Source organism: Lineus longissimus, chromosome 18 (assembly GCF_910592395.1).
Source record: "Lineus longissimus chromosome 18, tnLinLong1.2, whole genome shotgun sequence".
Classification (NCBI taxonomy): domain Eukaryota; kingdom Metazoa; phylum Nemertea; class Pilidiophora; order Heteronemertea; family Lineidae; genus Lineus; species Lineus longissimus.
This window is the reverse complement of record NC_088325.1, coordinates 7,617,298-7,635,758: the sequence shown is the minus strand read 5'-3', so window position 1 is coordinate 7,635,758 and position 18,461 is coordinate 7,617,298. Positions and strand designations below refer to the sequence as shown.

Genomic DNA, 18,461 nt, shown 5'->3' with positions numbered 1-18,461 from the left:
TCACTCCACTTTCTCCCAACATTATATGCGCGATTGTTCCGTGATGACTGACGGTATGCTGTCTCTCGGTCCAATCGTCGCTGCTCAGCACGTAGTCTAGGTTCTCCCTGCCTAGCCTACCCGCCGGACTCCTCACTCCGGATTCTCCGTCCTTCCCTCTAAAGATGAGGGGGGAGGTGCGGACATTCATGCCGGGACGTGGTTCCCCTGTGCATGTGCCCCGTCCGGATGTCTTAGGTTGAGCCGCCTAGACTTTGTGGGTTGTCCCCGCACGCAGAGGGTGGTTACCCTCTTAAGCCCACACATTCTTTTGGCGAGGTGTGTGCTGAGCAAGTACCATGCGATGTGCTACCTTACTCTAGGGGGTAGTTGATAACCTTAAGGCCCTTTCCATTATTCTTTTATATGGTGGCCTGACCGTTGAGCCATGAGCATCCCCATTTCTCTTTGGTCTGGTTATCCCGGTCTCACCCGTTGGGTTCTGCTATGCGGCTTGGAGACAGTTCACGTCGCTACATGGTAAGTCACGTTTACCCACCTTCCTTAGGTTGTTGGTATTCGATGCAAAAGTCTGACCTGGGTAGAGTATGAACATAAAATTCCCATTTCCTGTGGAAATGTGATTTTATTAGTTCATACCTACCCAGGTCAGACTGCCCACCCGTCCGTCCCCACAGCAACGGGACTTACTTGAGTTGCTTGAGTAAAAAGTACTGGCAATATGGCGGCTTGCACAGTTGATGGGCTGTACAGGGGCGCCGCCTGGACGTAGCCTTGTGAACTGGCTGGTTATTTTTCTAATGTAATTAGTTAAATAATTCCTCGGGTGGATCCGATATGAGTACATATGCAAAAGTCTGACCTGGGTAGGTATGAACTAATAAAATCACATTTCCACAGGAAATGGGAAGTCTATACAGTGGCCCTGTGTCCGTCATCGTCGTATCCTGTGGCACATTTCTTAACCGCTAGTGCTATGAACTTGAAACTTTGTACACATGAACCCCTAGGTCAGAGGTACTCTGACACTGAATTTCGGTCTAGTCTGGTTCATGACTTGGCCACCAGGGGGCCAAAACTGAGAACATAAAGTGTGATATGTCTCTTATTAATGATCCGTTTTCAATAAAAATGTTATGGTAGGCACTCCTAGCAAGGATACATGACATATCATACGGGTTTTTGATTTGACCTAGTTTTCAAGGTCACAGAGGTCAAATGGCGTAAATTTATCATTTGAGTGTAAATATGGCACGTTTCTTAACCGCTAAAGTTATGAACTTGAAATTTGGTACACATGACTCCCTACACATGTTACCTCTGACACCGAATTTCGATCTGATCTGATTCTCGACTTGCCACCAGGAGGCCAAAACTAAAAGAGATAATAAGTGTAATATCTCGCTAAAAATGACTTGTTTTTGATGATATTTTTATGGTAGGTACTCCAAGCAACGATACATCAAATGTCATACCGACTTTGGTTTGACCTATACTAGACATGTAGAATGTTGCAGGATGAATTCCTAACCGCCAAATATCTATACGGTGAGCACAATGGCCCCTGGCTATTTCATCTTCCTTTTGCATTCATGTCAGCTCTTAACAGTTTGAGGCATTTATTTATGTCATATTGAGGCAGTTGTTGTATGACAAAAATCCAGCAACAACAAATCAATGTAGCAGGGGATTCCAACTTGCGTGAAGGCGAGTTTTTTTAGATGGTACGGACAATTTAAGTATGGAACTATCTGTCGTCTTTGGCACTGTAGGGTTGCTACAAAGGAGGGTCTGAGGGTCCTCCTCCAGAACTTTTGAAAGTTAGATGTGCTGAGATGTGTTCCGAGGCATTTTCCAAAGAGGTTCTGGCTTTCAGAATTGCTCGAGAGGAGGCATTTGGTACTGAACTATAACTACGCCTCCTGAAGAGCGTGAATGCATAAATTATGCATACATTACTCAAAAAGCGGGACCCAAGGTTTGCAGATTTTGTAGAATGGCTGTCGCTAAGGCGTGCACTTGATATAGAAAAACAGCACTTTGTTATGCTCAAGCCGACTTGTCAATCATGTGATGCGACGGGGTTATGAAGTTTATTGCCGAAATACAGGAACATGACACGATGTTCTTTGAGCAGCGGAATTTCTTTTTTTCAGGAATGTTTTTGCTTTCAAAACGTGTAAAAAGGTATCTAATAAAACCTATATTTTTGCTTGTCAGCAATTGGCTTGTCCGAACGTTTATCTGCTTGTCGCTAACAGCCTCCACGGTCTCTCGACTTGTTGATGCGACAACCCGATTACTGAGGACGAGGTTGGAAAGCCCTTATATTGGAGCAGTAGCCTTTTAATAGGAGCCTGTTGATCTTATAAAAGCCTCATTTGGTACAATTGGAACCAAGTGCTAGTTTAAGGAGGAGGCTTAAGTACAGGTTCAATATTCTTATCTTTGTCTTGATTAATTCTTGATGTTTGGTATTCCAGTTGTTACAGCACAGCAGATGTCTGGCTCAGCTATGTACGAGTTGGTGCGTGTTGGACACTCAGAGTTGGTGGGTGAGATAATTCGTCTAGAAGGTGACATGGCCACCATCCAAGTCTATGAAGATACTTGTATCCCTTTTAATTGATCCATGTTTAAAGTGAAGATCGTCCCCCCCCCGAAATAAAACCTCAGGCCAATTTGAGTTTGTTGAGATGGGGATGTCCATGGGAAGTAATAAATCATGCTATTTATGGCCAGGTTTGTTTGTTCAGAAATTTTAATTTGAGGTTTTCTAATTTAAATATGTTCTGTAGGAAATTAAACATGGCTGTTGTGGTGACTGATATACAAATGTTGAAGCACTAGATGTAAGCGAATTTCTTCGCGCATGGAAGATGGTTATATTGAATTCCAGAAAATAGTGTTATATTTCAAATGCATACATCCATAACCTTCCACGGCACAAGAGCAACGATACACATGCAAAGGGTGCCAACCTAAAAAGTGTGATATCTCTCCTATGAGTGACTCCTTTTCAATAACATTTTTATGGTAGGTTCTCCTAGCAAGGATACACCACATGTTTTGACTGTATCGATTTAGGAATAAACCTGAACTCGAAATAGAACTTTAAAACGGTTGTCTTCAACACAAAAACATATTTACACTTTTAGTTTCATCTGCTCGTTCAGTCTTGCTTTCGAAACTCAAAACCGACGAGCCCATTCTTTCAGGGGTGAATTGTACACGACCAGTCCAAACATACTCCCCCTCATGAACGTTCTATCTTCTGGTATACGAAAGTTCATCACAAACGATGCTATCTGGATATAAATGCCTATCTTAAAGGCACAGTCCATCGATTCTATTGAGCGCACTACTCGATACTATAAGAACCCCAGTGGTTCAATGAATGTCCTATAAACTCTTTCGAAATGAAGAACCCACTTGCGGTCAGCGATTGTCGAATGTCAATCAATTTTGTTCCATAGTTCACTAATTATCAAAACACAAATTTTAGAGCTATGTAACTCTTTAGATTTCATTATAACTTGTAATGCACAATTAACTTACCAATATTTAACTGCGAGTAGCAACAACTCCAGGCAGTTTCGCAGAACAGGCCAAGGCAGAGTTCGTCATACCGCTTACGATAGAGAGGTTGTATTATGACCTTTAACCCCTTTTGCTGCTGATTCCTTAAAACTACTAGAGCATATTGCCGATTCCAACCATCGCGTAACTAAAGTCTAATGACGCTTGTGCGCATTGATATCGCGTATATAATGTTACTATCATCTTGGCTATAATTATAATAGTTGAGAGTCTACTCTGCCACTACCAATGGACAAAGGCTCGTGACAGGTTGCCGGTACTCTTTTTTGCTGCTCTTCACATTTCCTACTCGTACACGCCTGTCGTTCCCTGGAAATACTCCAAATGATTCCAAATGGCCATTTCCCTCGATTGTTGTTCTGGTTGACCAGCAGAACGACATCATTCACCTTTAAGTTTGGTGGTCTGTCTAACCACTTTCCCCTATTGTTTAGTGAGGTGAGGTACTCCTTTGTTCATCGCTACCATACTTTGAGAAACAGGTCCTGAACATACCGGCAACGATTTCTGGGGTTTGACGCAATCTCATCAACGACGCGTGGAGCTAGCTGTCCACCTGCTTGCCCATAGATGAAGTGGTTGGGCGTAAGTACAGGTTCTTTGTCGAGGCCGTCTCCAGCGTACATTAGGGGGCATTAGTTTAGAAGGCTTTCCACCTCTACCACTGCAGATAGTAGCTCCTCATCAGTTACTCCAGCCGAGTTGACGATGGCATTCATTCCTCGCTTAGCTTAGTTCCCTCCGTGGTGAGCTCCGGTGGGAGGGTTGAAGTGCCACTGTATCCCTTCACTTGCTCCTGTATCTTGGATTCTCTCCCTATCCAAGGCTTTGACTAAGGCACGTAATTCTTTCTCTGCTGCTGTAAAGTTAATACCGTCGTCGCTTACCATATCTTCTGGTTTACCTCTCCGCGCTACGAAACGTGACAAGGCGTTGAGGAAGCGGCTAGTGTCCAAACTGTAAGTGAACGGCTCGTGTTGCTAGGCAGGTAAATAAGCTCAAATAGCGTTTTGCGCTTACTCTTCTTGTCAGCTTTACATGGAATGGAACGCCGAAATCTAGTCCGCAGGCAGTGAAACAACGCGAGCTTTTCCCTAGTCTGACCTCCGGCAGTGGTGCCATTATCTGATTCCCTTCAACTTCCTGCGTATCTTGAAACCGTAGCAACTCCTCTCGTATCTCTTTATCTCTTCTCTGCCATGGATGATCCAATAGTTCGCGCGAACGTCCCACAATGTGCCACTTACACCTCTTACGTGGTGGCCCAATCTGTGGTATTGGGCTACTATTAGCTCTGATATCCTGTGCTTGCCGGGCAATATTGCTTCTGCTTCGTGTTGTAGGGTAGGACTGAGTTCCGGAATCTTCCACCAACCTGACGAGTCTGGTTGGACTGGAAAACGGCTGCTGATTAGCTGAACTTTTGTTTTGCCATTTTACTGCAGTCCTCCTCTGCAACTTGCTTCTTCTGAGGCCAGGATTCCTCCCCCTTCTGCACGAAAGTAGGCCCGTCGATCCAACGATGTCGGCCGACCATGTCTTTGACATCCAATCCTCTTGTCAGATCATCTGCTGGGTTTTGGCTCCCAGGGATATGACACCATTGCCTTCGCTCTGTATTCTGCTGAATCTCTGCAATCCTGTTGGCTACAAATGTTTTATTCTTCCATGACTGCCCTTTTATCCAATAGATGACATCCATGCAGTCACTCCAAAAAACGTGCCTTGATATGGGACATTCTATTTGCCTAGCTATGGTTAACGATAGACGAACCCCAACCAGTGCTGCACAGAGTTCAAGTCTTGGAATGCTGCAGGCTTTGAGTGGTGCAACCCGTGCTTTGACTGCTACCAGTTGAACTTCAATCTCCCCATCTTCGTACTCATAACGGATATATGAAACTGCACCATAGGCTGCTTGGGATGCGTCACAGAATGTGTTGGCTGATACGCTCTTTACTTCTCCGATTGGACGTTGACAATAAGAACGTGAAATTCTCACTTGATTTATGAGTGCATCTGATCAACCCATCTATCTATGTTACTCTGTATGTCTGCTGGGAATGGCTCATCCCAGTCCAACCCCAATAACCATGACGTCTGAAGTGCTATTTTGCCACGGATCACAACTGGCGCTAGGAACTGAAACGGATCGAAAATAGTTACTATTTGACTCAGCAACTTCCTCATGGTATTAATTTTCTCCCTGTTCTCAAATACCGGTACAGCGAAAGTGAGCATGTCCGTTCCAGCTTCCCATTAAACTCCAAGTGTCTTCAGGCCGGGCAAGTGTGACTCCTCAAGATGAACTCCTGTCGCTCATTTGCTCTCGGCAATGCCCTCAAGAATTCTCTCTTGTTGCTGCACCATCTCCTTATATCAAATCCAGCTGGCTTCAACACTTGGTTCAAATTGTCTCTCATTTCCACTGCTTCTGTTACAGTCTCCAGACTATCTAGTACATCATCCATGAAGATGGCTTCCTGTATCACTTCAGTTACTCTGGGATATGTCTCTTGAACTTTCTCAGCGTGGTGACGTAGTACGAATTGAACTAAGAAAGGTGAGGAACGGTCCCCGAAGACGAGTCTTACGGCTTCATATACTTGTGTTTCTGCTCGTGGATTGAGATCTCTCCAGAAAAGCCCGTGGTAGCTGCGGTCTTCCTCAGCCAAAACAATCTGTGAGAATATTTCTTGAATGTCTCCTACCAGTGCTACTGGGCGTCTTCTGAACCGCAGTAGAGTCTTCAGCACATCGTTCTGTAGCTTTGTACCCGCCTCAATTTCATCATCCAAATCAATATCTTGGAATCTTGCTACAGCATCATACACAATGCAAACTTTTGTAGTCTGCTTGTCCTCCCTAATGACGGCGAAGTGTGGAAGATACCAGCCTGGTTTACTCAGTCCCTCAGGCTCCACCAGTTGGATGTATCATTTTTCTATGTTTGCTTGAAAAGTTTCTCTATATTGATCTTTGTCCTCTCCAGCGTGATAATCTCCATTTGGCTCAGAGATTTATCACCTTCTGTTGCTGCACCTAGGCTATCCATCTCCCACATGAGACGAAGTTTCTCCTCAATGCCACTTTGGACATGAGTGGCATTGAAACAGTTGGCATAGGCTGTCATGTGGCTCCCGACAGCTGGAACACGGCCGACACATGTCCAACCAAGGGGGGTTCGTCGAGTTACCGGCTCCCCTGGCTTCCCTATTCTTTCTTCCAAAGATTTGTCTCAATTTGTCTGTTGTGTGCAAATCAGAAATAATTCACTTGATAACCATCTATTGCCCGGATCCTCATCCTCGGTTTGTGAATGAGTTCATCGATGAATTCGGCTCGTTGCTCGAGCAGATCGTTGCATCGAGTAAGCATCTCCTCATCACCAAAGATTTCAACATTCATTTGGACAAACATCATGATCCGTATGTCATCAAGTTTATGCAGCTATTAGAATTTTTCGATCTCGTCCAACTCGTGCATGAACCGACGCATATCAAAGGTCGTACACTCGATCCTGTTCTTGTCCGAGGCTGTGATCGGGGTTTTGTGAGTAATCTTGGTGCGGATCCATCGTTCCCATCGGATCACTTTGCTTCAAGCTGAACTTTCCTAAACCAGAACCACAGACCAAAACTGTCATGTATAGGAAGCTAAGCAGCATTGACGAGGAAGCTTTCTCTCAGGATGTTGCACGCTCCAGTGTAGTGCAAACCCCCGCAGATGACTTGGACAGTCTAGTTGCCCAATATGACTCTGTGTTGCAGTACATTCTTGATAGTCATGCTCCGGAAATGACTCGTATTGTGAAAGTCCGGGAAAAGTCGCCATGGTTTGATTCAGAGATTCGTCTGGCCAGGATAATCCGCCGCAAACTTGAGAAAAAGTGGCGCAATGAACGAACTGAAATAAACCGACAATTGCTAAGGGCTCAATGCGATGCCATCAGCACGATGATTGATAAGGCTAAACTTTCTTTCCACAGCTCGAGAATCAAAGCTTGCAATGGCAAAGACCTGTTCAAGGTTGTCAATGAGCTTGTCAGAAAGAAGTCAGCGCCTCCTTTGCCAGAAAGTACTGACACTAAGGTCCTGGCTGAGGACTTCAGCTCTTTCTTTAGCCGGAAGATCAGCAACTTCCGTGAAAAGTTTGGTTCCAAACAGCCCGCCGCCTCCGATGACTCAAGTACAGAGTGCGTGCTTCAGGACTTTGCACCATCGTCCGAGAGCGAGGTTAGGAAGCTCATCCTCTCTTTGCCAGCTAAAGGATGCAGTCTCGATCCCATTCCCACGTGGCTCCTGAAAAAATGTGTCGATCCACTCTTGCCTGTACTTGTGAAGATCATAAACCTGTCGCTAGGGACAGGCCATGTACCTGAGTCTCTAAAGTTCGCTCTAGTAAAACCACTACTCAAGAAAGCAACACTTGACAAGGAAGTACTAGGGAATTACCGCCTAGTGTCGAATTTAACATATCTTTCCAAACTCATTGAGAGAATCGTAGCAATGCGCCTAAGAGCTCAGATGTTGTTGAATAATCTTTACGACCAGAACCAGTCTGCCTATCGCCAAGGGCATAGCACGGAAACTGTACTCTTGCGCATAACGAGTGATATACTTGGCTCACTGGATGCCGGAGAGGAGTTCCTTCTTGTGCTGTTGGACTTATCTGCAGCCTTCGATACGGTGGACCGTCATATTCTTTAGAGTCGACTCCAACATCGCATTGGCCTTACGGACAGAGCATTGCAGTGGTTTGTGTCATATCTCGCAGGCAGGGTGCTCGGACCCTGTTGGTCTCAAGTACGGTGTTCCCCAGGGCTCAGTTCTGGGCCCTGTTTTTTTCACAATATACACGTTACCACTCAGTGCTGTAATGCAAAACCACAGCATACCAATTATATGCTGATGATAACCAGCTTGAAGCGTCAGCCCGCTGTGGAGATGGGTGGCAGAGCAAGCGGATGGTAACGCGCGTGGAATCATGTGTCAGTGATGTGAAGGACTGGTTGATTGAAAACAAGCTAGCCCTCAACGCCCCGAAAACGGACATGATTAACATTGTTTCACCACGCAGAATTGGATCTATTGCCGAAATATCGGTTGATTGAGTATCGGTACCCAAGTCGAACTGTGTCAGGGATCTAGGGGTTCTTCTGGACCAGGGCATGACAATGCAAGCACAGATAAAGAAGATATGCAATGCTGCATGCCAGTTTGTATTATATTGGCCGTGTCAGTAGGTACCTCGACCAAGACAGCCGGGAACGCCTGGTCCATGCCTTCGTGACCTCTCGCCTTGACTGTAACAAAGGGTTACTTGCTGGTCTACTGAAATAGACGCTTTCTCCGTTACAGCGTGTCCAAAATTCTTCTGCTCGCATTGTTTGCAGAGTTAGAAAGTTTGATCATATAACACCTACACTGATCAAGCTTCATTGGTTGCCTGTAGCAGAAAAGATTGACTTTAAGGTGTTGCTTCAGGTGCACAAGTGCCTGCAAGGTGCAGCTCCCCAGTATCTGATGGACCTCATTTCTAGAAAACCTGCTCCTCGCAGGACCTGGTCCACTTCATTCATAGAACTAGAGGTTCCGAGAACCAAAACGTCAATTGGTGACCGCCGTTTTAAAAGCTATGGACCGCGGTTATGGAACATTCTTCCATGCCACATTCGAGACTCTGAGGACACTGAACAATTCAAACGAGCTACAAAGACATGAGTGTCTGTGAGAGCTTTTGTGGAGGGAGCGCTGTGAGCAAGGACTACCATGGAACAGCGCTTTATAAGAGACTCATTTATTTATTTATAATATTTATAAAGATACCCAAAGTTCTGGGTAATCTGACCCAATCAAGACATCGACAGTTTTCCTACCACTGGCCGTTGGGAACTTAAGATTTCCAAGATGAGTAAACGTTGTCTTTTGGTGATTCCAATTTTCAATTGGCAGGCGACGGCACATCTCCTCCATGGTCCAAACATGCATCTTCCGAGTAGTCTTCCCATCAGTACTCTTCAAATCGATTTCAACTTTCAGCTTTCGAGTAAAACATCATTCTTCAACGTTGATATGTTGAGTGTCTCTTTCTCACCAATAAGACCAAGAGCAGTTACAATATCTGATCGTTTGTATGATGTGTCCAATCCTTCATCCATCAAGGCATTTACCAATAGCCGGTTGCCCTCTTTGCGAATTACCCAAACTAGTATGGTCCTCAATACTATTTGGCTGATTACTTCATCTTTTGCTCCAAAAGCTGTATTCCCCCGTTTCCCTTCGGCTCTCTTTCCTGTCTTGGCCTGAGATGGTTCATCTGAATGCGAATGAAAATGGTGGTTTCTCACACATCCATTCACTCCGCATCTTTCCTCCCTCTTCTTACAATCTTTTCCTCTGTGGCCTTTGCCCAGGCACCTGTAGCGGAGATTCTTTTCCTTTGCCCACAACCATCGCTGACTGGCGGTTGCCTCTTTCCAAGACTGACATGACATCAGTTTGTGATTGTCTCCACAAACATAGCATGATGGCTTGTCCCCATTTTCAGTGGCTGTCGCATGCATCCTACGCGGTCGACTCCCGTATCGTGGTGCACTGTGAGATGAACATGTATCATGGTTCTGATTTGCTGGCTTCCCAAACACTGGGTCGTTTACCTCCTTTGCTGCCTTTTTCAGAAAATCCCTCAGGTAGTTTGTGCCAGGATATCCCCCTCGTTGTTCAAGATAATCCACTGCTAATTTCTGAAATCGATTTTGCAGAAAAGATGGAAGACTGAGTACAATTCGATTCATCCGGGCTCTATCTCGTCAGCTCTGCCCATGGCGTTTAGCGTTTCTACACATCCTGTCACTTGATCAGCAAACCCTTGTAGCACCTGGTTATCGTTACTTTTTAAAGCTGGTCCTTGCGCTACCTGCTTGACCCATGCTTCAGCAATGGTAAACTCGTTGCCAAAGCACTCCTTCAGCAACTCTTTAACTCGCTTGTATCCTTCTGTTGGTCCCATCAAAGCACAAGGCCTAATGAGAGGCACAAGGTCCTCGCGAGAAGCCATTTTCATGGCATGTGGCAGACGACGTCATGGTTTTGGCAGCAAGGCATCATAAATCTGCTGAATGATGCAAAGGTGACATTAGTCTCATAAAGTTGTTCCTGTTACACAATGTAGTCACAACATTTTGTTGAATACCGTTACATTGGCAAAGGACGGCTCGGGGAAAACATAAAAGTAATGTAAATGTGGCTAGTTGATAACACTGACTTTCCTGTAAAAAACAGGTCAGATATTCTTAAGAAATTGTTTGAGAAAACTTGTCTGGAAAAAATGTAGAGAAAACTGTGGCCAGGGGTGGGAGTAGCTCAGATAGGCCAAATGAAAATACATGACAAAAAAAATTAAAAAAGGACTGAACACTTCTTGGTAGATTTTAGCACTGAGAGATGGGTTCTTGTAACTAACTCATCCTTAACATTTGTATCAGCTGGTGTTACCGTTGGTGATCCTGTACTCCGCACAGGCAAACCACTGTCTGTAGAGCTTGGCCCAGGAATCATGGGCAGCATCTTTGATGGAATCCAGCGTCCCTTGAAGGACATCTGTGACTTGACGGAGACTATCTACATTCCTAAAGGCATCAACACCCCATCGCTGGATCGTAAGAAGACATGGGACTTTGACAGTCTACACGTAAAGGTGAGTATTGAGTGAGTATATCTGCAGGCTTTTTATCCCTAGGCCAGCGGTATTGTCATTCTCTTCGGCAACTGTCTGTCCGTCCAGTGAGACAACGTCAATGCTCTAACTTAGGACTGCTTCAAGATCTCTTAGCTCAGCTGACAAAGTTAGCTGAGCTGGTCACAAAGCTATTCAATTTGTGTCCCTTCTTCCATCCATCCGTGGACAAAATTGGGCATTTTGTAACTGTAAGACCTAGGCACTTAAAATCTGGCAGTCATGAAGAACTGCTCAAGATATGATGTGCCGACAGAAAATTCAGGGCGATTCGAGTGAAATTCAGCTCACCAGGGGCCAACAAAATTGTTGTCGCTTTATTCCAGCAGATAGAAGTTTGAAATAAAGTTGAAGAGGTCTGCATAATATTGAGGGTTTGATATAAAATATATTAGTTTCGATTTATGTCACCAGTTGGCGGTATTGGGCAAAAGTGTAAGTTAGCATATTGCCAGCCGTGTTTGAATTACGTGGTTTGAGGCAATACTTCGGCATATCGAGCAACATCACAGTTGCGCAGTTATGTTCTGCGTGCCTGAAGCTGAATGTAGACATCCAGCCATTTTGGATGGTAGCCATCGTGAATTCTGTTTCCGGACATTTAAAGGAGAACCCTTTCGTGGAATGTAAAGATTTTTCCTCTGGGAATTGCCAATGGCTAGACGAAGGTTCCATTCAATAATGGGCGCCATCAACTATCCAAGAAGGCCATAAGAGAAGCCATCTTCATTTTCATTTCAACTGAACCGAAAAAAACCTCCAATCTCTTCGATGTAATTTCTTTGTCATATATTGAAGATGGCTGAAGGAAGGTCCCTTTCATTTTTAGCTCAGCTGACTAAGTCAGCCGAGCTTGTCAAATAAGTTGTTCAGTGGCGTCCGTCTGTCCATCCATCCATCCATCCATCCATCCATCCGTCCGTTAAACCCATGGTGCACATTTTGTAACCGTAAGACCTAGAGACTTCAATTTTGCATTTCTGGATACTTCTGGTCAAACTCTACTTTCAAAACAAAATTTGTCGCCATTCGACCTACTTCCTGCGAGCGAGAGTGCATGAAGGAAACTGGCCTATATCGGCCTAGGAGCAGCAGAATTAGTCGAAATATGCTCTAATATTAAGATAAAATTCTTGAAAATCTATTTTATTGAGAAAAAGTTCAAAATTTTAACAGGAGAGGGCGCTACCTGCCTTTTAATTATTTCTGCTGATTCAAATTCCCGCCCGATGACGTCAGCCATCAATGAAGTCTCCTATTTGCCTGTTCTCAAAACATGGCAGCTACACAACAAAAGCAGTAGCTCCAGGAATAAATCACTGTTCACTTCAGCTTCGTAATCGATTGTACCCCCACTTTATTGTGTTTTGTGTGGTGTTCCTATTCAATCAACGATGTAAGGCCTTATTATGTTGTTTAATTGAGAAGGTGCATTATAAGCGGCGTACGAAATACCGAAGCGGAGACAAAATGGCCGCATGTTGTTTACGCCATGTGCAATAATCTTGGAGCTCAATGACACTCAAGTACCCAATTTTCTGCTTAAAAAGTAGTCTGGTGGGCGATAATATCACTAGTTCGTTTCAGTGGTAGTCATAAGGTCTTTAGGGACTAAATTCAGAAATTAGTTCTTGAAAATTTGGCCACATTTCTGTGAAAACGATATCGGAAGTGCATGCTCTGTTCGCGATGACATCGCGGATGTATTTTGAAGTGGAGAATTCCCACAGTATGTGCAGTGAATCGGCATGATTCTGTTCGCCTATTATGTTTTAGTTCTACGATTCTTTCATGAGTAAAAAGTAGACATTCTAAGCAATACAATAATGTCACTCCCATGAAAATTTATTGGAAATTGAGGGAGCTACGGCATTCTGTTCGGCAACTGGCAGCGCTGAAAAAATACATTGCATACTGTACAATACCAAATGGCACATTTTAAAAAGCGCTCATTGGACAACGTAGGGAATCACCAGAAATGACGTCATCGCTGGTCTAAATAGAAAACTACGGTGGCGCAGTAGAGCACAAGAAAAGGTTTAGCATTAACTTCGTCATGCAAGCTTCAGCAACAAAACGATTTCTCATGAATGATTTATTTGATCATCATCAGCTTGTTTCCCCTGATAGATAAAAAAATGATTTACAATTTCCATCAAAGTTTTCTATTTTGTGTAAAGTCACATGTTATTTAACTGGCAAGGAGCCAAGCAGTTTTGAATATTCGCGGGAAAATACTTCGTACTTGTAAACGAGGCTATGACAATGAGTATCCTCATTCATGGCATAAACTTCATGTTTCGGTAAATATTATCATACGATGATTTCACCCAAATTATGGTCAGGATTGAGGAATGAACAGTGGCATAATTATGTCAACCAAAAACACTGGTACCGTAGTGAACGCAAAAGGATATCAAATACCATGGAGCATGCCATTTTCATGCATAATGAACTAAACACCGGGAAGATATTAATGATATTAACTCAGCTGAGCACCAGGCCCTTGGGCCTCTTGTTTGTGTACCAAAGGTATATTCAGTTTCTGCATTTGCAACTGGTATTTCCATTGTAACATGGCACCCAGTTGTTCATTCATATGATGGCATTGAAACAATTTACTTCACTTCACTTGAACAGTCCTGTGACAATCACATCAGCTCCACCGATTTCCATCGCCCCTGTACCAAGGGCTTTATCACCACCAGCAGGTCAGCGTACTGTCACCATATATCTCGGTGCTTTCGTTGACATGGGACTCTTCCTTTTAAGCTCACCTCTGGGGAGCTTATACGATATCGTAGCGTCCGTAGTCGTCGTGCATGCAATTCCTGTCATAATTTGGGACACGCCCGGCTTTTCGTGATTTTGCTGAATTTGGGCTCCTATCTGTCACATATAAAACAATAAATCTTGATCATGTTGATATTATTGTTACTTATTATGCCCCCACCATAGTGGGGGCATTATGTACTTGGGTGGTTTCCGGACACCGCCGCCGCACTGAATTCCGGACAATAACTCAAGAACCCCTTGTTCGGCTGACTTGAAATTTTTAGGGGGTGTAGGCCTAGTGTGTCAAAGGGTCCCTATCGATTTTGGGCGCGTTCTAAAATCCAATACGGCCGTCAGCCGCCATCTTAGTTTTTCTCATTCCGCTCGTTAACTGAAGAACTAGAGTTCTGACAGACTTCAAACTTTTGTGGTGTAATGGTCTATGGTAGGGGAGGTTCCCTATCGATTTTTGGCGCGTTCCAAAATCCAATATGGCCGCCAGCCGCCATCCTAGATTTTTACATTCCGCTCGTTAATTGAAGAACCAGATGTCCGACAGACTTCAAACTTTTGTGGTGTAATGGCCTATGGTAAGGGAGGTTGCCTACTGATTTTGGGCATGATCCAAAATCCAATATGGCCACCAGCCGCCAACTTAGATTTTTGTATTCTGATCGTTAACTGAAGAACTATAGAGGTCCGACTGACTTCAAACTTTTGTGGTGTAATGGTCTTCGGTAGGGGAGGTTTCCTATCGATTTTGGGCGCGTTCCAAAATCCAATATGGTCGCCAGCCGCCATTTTAGATTTTTGCATTCCGCTCGTTAATTGGTAGGGGAGTTTTCGTACTGATTTTGGGCCCAATCCGAAATCCAAGATGGCCGTCAGTTGGCATCTTGGATTTTTAGCTACGCTGGATTCCAGCGGAACTTATGGTTTGTACTGGAGCTGGCCGAAAGTAGTTCCAGCAAAATAGTTGCATTTTCATCCGAATTTGCTGTAGCTGGGCCAGAAAATGTGCCAGGATACCAATATTTTGAACTCTTGTTTCGATAGGATTATAGCTATTCACAGCAGAATGACTAAACGCCCCGTAATTGGCAGTAATTGGCAGATTATAAGCTGGAAATTGTCATCTGGTCAAAAGTGGCAAAACGGCCTCGATCCTACCTGTCTCTGTAATGTACTGAACGCACTACACATAAGGCATTGCAGCCGAGGCTGATAAAGTGATGGCCATTTTGCGAATATATATAGAGTGTGTACGTTCACTTCAAAACATAGTTCCAATCTAAATTTTCATAACAAGCAGTTAGAATTTCCCTATATTTTGATTCTCAATGTCAACATGTCGTTTTGTGGGATTATTTTGTCTAATTCTTATTAATATTGCCGATAAAAGACACGTAGAGAATCCCAGATTCATGTGCTCAGTTCATCTACGTACGGTAGATGTTTTGACAGAAAACCAGGGTGAGTTTTCTCTGTATTTTCTCTTGATTTGCTAGGTACAATTGGCCATGACAACTGTTATTTGAAAAGTCATAGTATAGAATGACTTCCGTAGCTTGTTTACATAGGAAGTGTTACCGTTTATGGCTTTCAGTCTTGTTAAATTTGCTCAGTCATTGAGTCGAAGTCGAAGATCAAAACACACATGAACGCCATAGTACATTTTATACACAAAACGGTGTTGCAAAAAATTCTTCCCAATCATCAGAATGAAATAATTGTAATACTTCACAATTATCTATTACACATAAATATAACAACTACAGGAGAATGACTTAGAAATCCAGACAAAACTTTGTTATAAGAATAGCCTCTTTGTATTTATAAACATCATCGACGTAATCAAAACAAACCCGAACGCTAGATGAACAAACATGGCAGACCGCTTCACAAGAAGTTGACGTTTTCTCATGTTTCTTGTCAAAATAACAATGATATCGTACACCTTTGATAATGACACTGGTCAGAGTACACAAATAATAGCGACGAAGTAGTCTGCTGGCATTGTGAGGTATTTTTATCGAACAATAAAACTGCCGTTCTCAGTCTATGCTGATACGGAAAACCGTGAGGAGCTGCATGAACTGGGCCTACATTATTTACCATAGGCCTACATTAGTAACACTAGCATATACCTATGGAGCGGGCAAAGTTGAAATGTAATATACATTAGTTAAATGGGCACGATGATTGAACTACATTAAATTTCTAACGTTACTGAAGTTTTATTAAAGGTTAAACACGAAATGAACTGCATTTAGGGACTTATTGCTGCTATCAACATGCAACCCCCAATAGACTGATTGGTGTACGCTATTTTGCACAATGCATTGAGACCAGTGACAGCAGGTCCTGTTCCAAATAAGGGCCTCACATATTAGGCATATCACCTACCCACTCCCGTACCCAATGCCACTGTCGGACCAAAGCCAGGCGCATGGAGAGATGCAGAACGCAATTCAAACTGACAACATCAATCAGTAAAGAATAAATCAAAGAGCAAGCGCTGGCCACTGTACATATTTTGTCCATCCTGGCATAACTGTTTATTGATACCCTGACTGCATGTTCCGGTAGGCCACCCTGCAGAATTTGCCTTATCACTCCGGTCAGTGTTTCTCGAATAGAACTAAAATAGAATAGGCTAATCATTAATCTCTCTGCTAATACCCTGCACCATGGACCAGGTTGTATAGCACTACATACGTGCTGGAAGCTAATATTGATGTGGCAGGGAGAATATGCGAGAAGTTTGTGTATGCTTTTGAGAATGAGCGGAGCTCTCCAGTCGACGTGCTCTCTGAAAAGTTGTTATTTATTCCAAAACCACCAAGATATTCGACGTATGACACCCTCAGTGACACTCTTACTAATGATCCACACCTACGAAGCCAAAAGTTGCAAGAATTCGACGCATTTCCGAGGCCCAATTTTGAAACAAAAATCGCCTCCTATTTAGCGGCCACAACGCGCATTATAGTATAGATACCCGATACCGGTACATGAACAAATGCAATACACTGCAACATATGTTCAGGGAAGTAAAGTATGCATTGCAAGTCATGTGTCCAAACTCTACCAAGGTGAACGTTAGTAAATAAGGGTGAACTTTTTCAAATTTAACTTTATTTTATCCCCCCCCCCACCAGTTCACTAGTTTTTCACAAAAGTTTTGATCTTTTTTTGTACATTTATGTTTTACCTTACCACCAACATGAACAGCAAGTCATACAGGGTTGTATATACTCTCACGGTTTTCGCGTATCAGTACAGACTACTCGTTGTTTTTGTAACATAATCGGGAATGTTAATAATAAATATCTTATTTTGATGGTGCTTTTTTACAAAGTGCTATTTTTTCTCATGTTTACAGGATGATGCAGTCTATAATCTACGAGTCATTCCGGTGGTCTCCACTGGCAAAGTGGTGTTGCTGTGCATGCTGTGGAACTGGTGAAACGAAACCAATCAACCAGTCAGCCATGTGATTGAAAGGATCGGGGAAGAAGACGCTGTATCTTAGCTGATTTGTCCTTCACGTTTTGGTCTTGTTTTACTGTATTATACAAGTTGATTGAATAAAGAAGCCTTGAAATTGAGTAGGCATCTCTGAATTTTTATTTATCATAATATTAAAAAATAAAGCTTGCCTATTAAACCTAAACTACCCCTTTACTGTCGCGCTCGACCCTGGGTCGAGAGAGAGGGAAATGCCTCAGAAAATAAATTATCCACGGCGCAATTGTAATCCTTTATGTTTAGTTTATCTGCCAGTGTAACGACGACACTGCGTCTGATCATTTGATACCAGGAAACCAAATTGTTTCTGCATGAAAATTTCCCGCAACTTGCAACTGGAAGTCAAGCACCTTTTCAGAAGAGGTCAGGCAAGGGGTATGGTGATGTAAGAGACGTCATCATGCCTCATGTCACAATCAAGTAAGAGACCGCATTGTTGCCTGAATGATATGAGACAAGAGGGTGATGTCACAATCAAGTAAGTGACCACATTGTAGCCTGATCAATATAAGAGAAGAGCGTGATGTATGAGACGTTATCATGCCTGATGTCACAATCAAGTAAGACTTCATTGTAGCCTGATTGATATAAGAGAAGCGGGTGATGAAAGAGACAGCATCATGCCTCATGTCACAATCAAGTAAGAGACCGTATTGTAGCCTGATTGATATGAGAGTAGAGAGGGTGATGTTAGAGAGGTGTATTCCTGTTTCGCCTATTCCTGTTCCACCTGTTCCTGTTCTGCCTATTCCTGTTTCGCCTAATTCCTTATTCGCCTATTCCTGATTCGCCTAATTCCTGTTTCGCCTATTCCTATT

General features: G+C 43.4%; 1 protein-coding gene across 1 annotated transcript in view; it reads left to right on the top strand.

Annotated features, from left to right (window-relative positions):
- LOC135501993 (V-type proton ATPase catalytic subunit A) overlaps nt 1-18,461 on the top strand; it is a 112,599-nt gene that overhangs the window by 26,898 nt on the left and 67,240 nt on the right. Inside the window, exons 3-4 of the mRNA XM_064794399.1 lie at nt 2,484-2,612; nt 11,087-11,298. Of these exons, the coding sequence (XP_064650469.1) occupies nt 2,484-2,612; nt 11,087-11,298 (341 nt within the window). The remainder of the gene's footprint in view (nt 1-2,483; nt 2,613-11,086; nt 11,299-18,461) is intronic.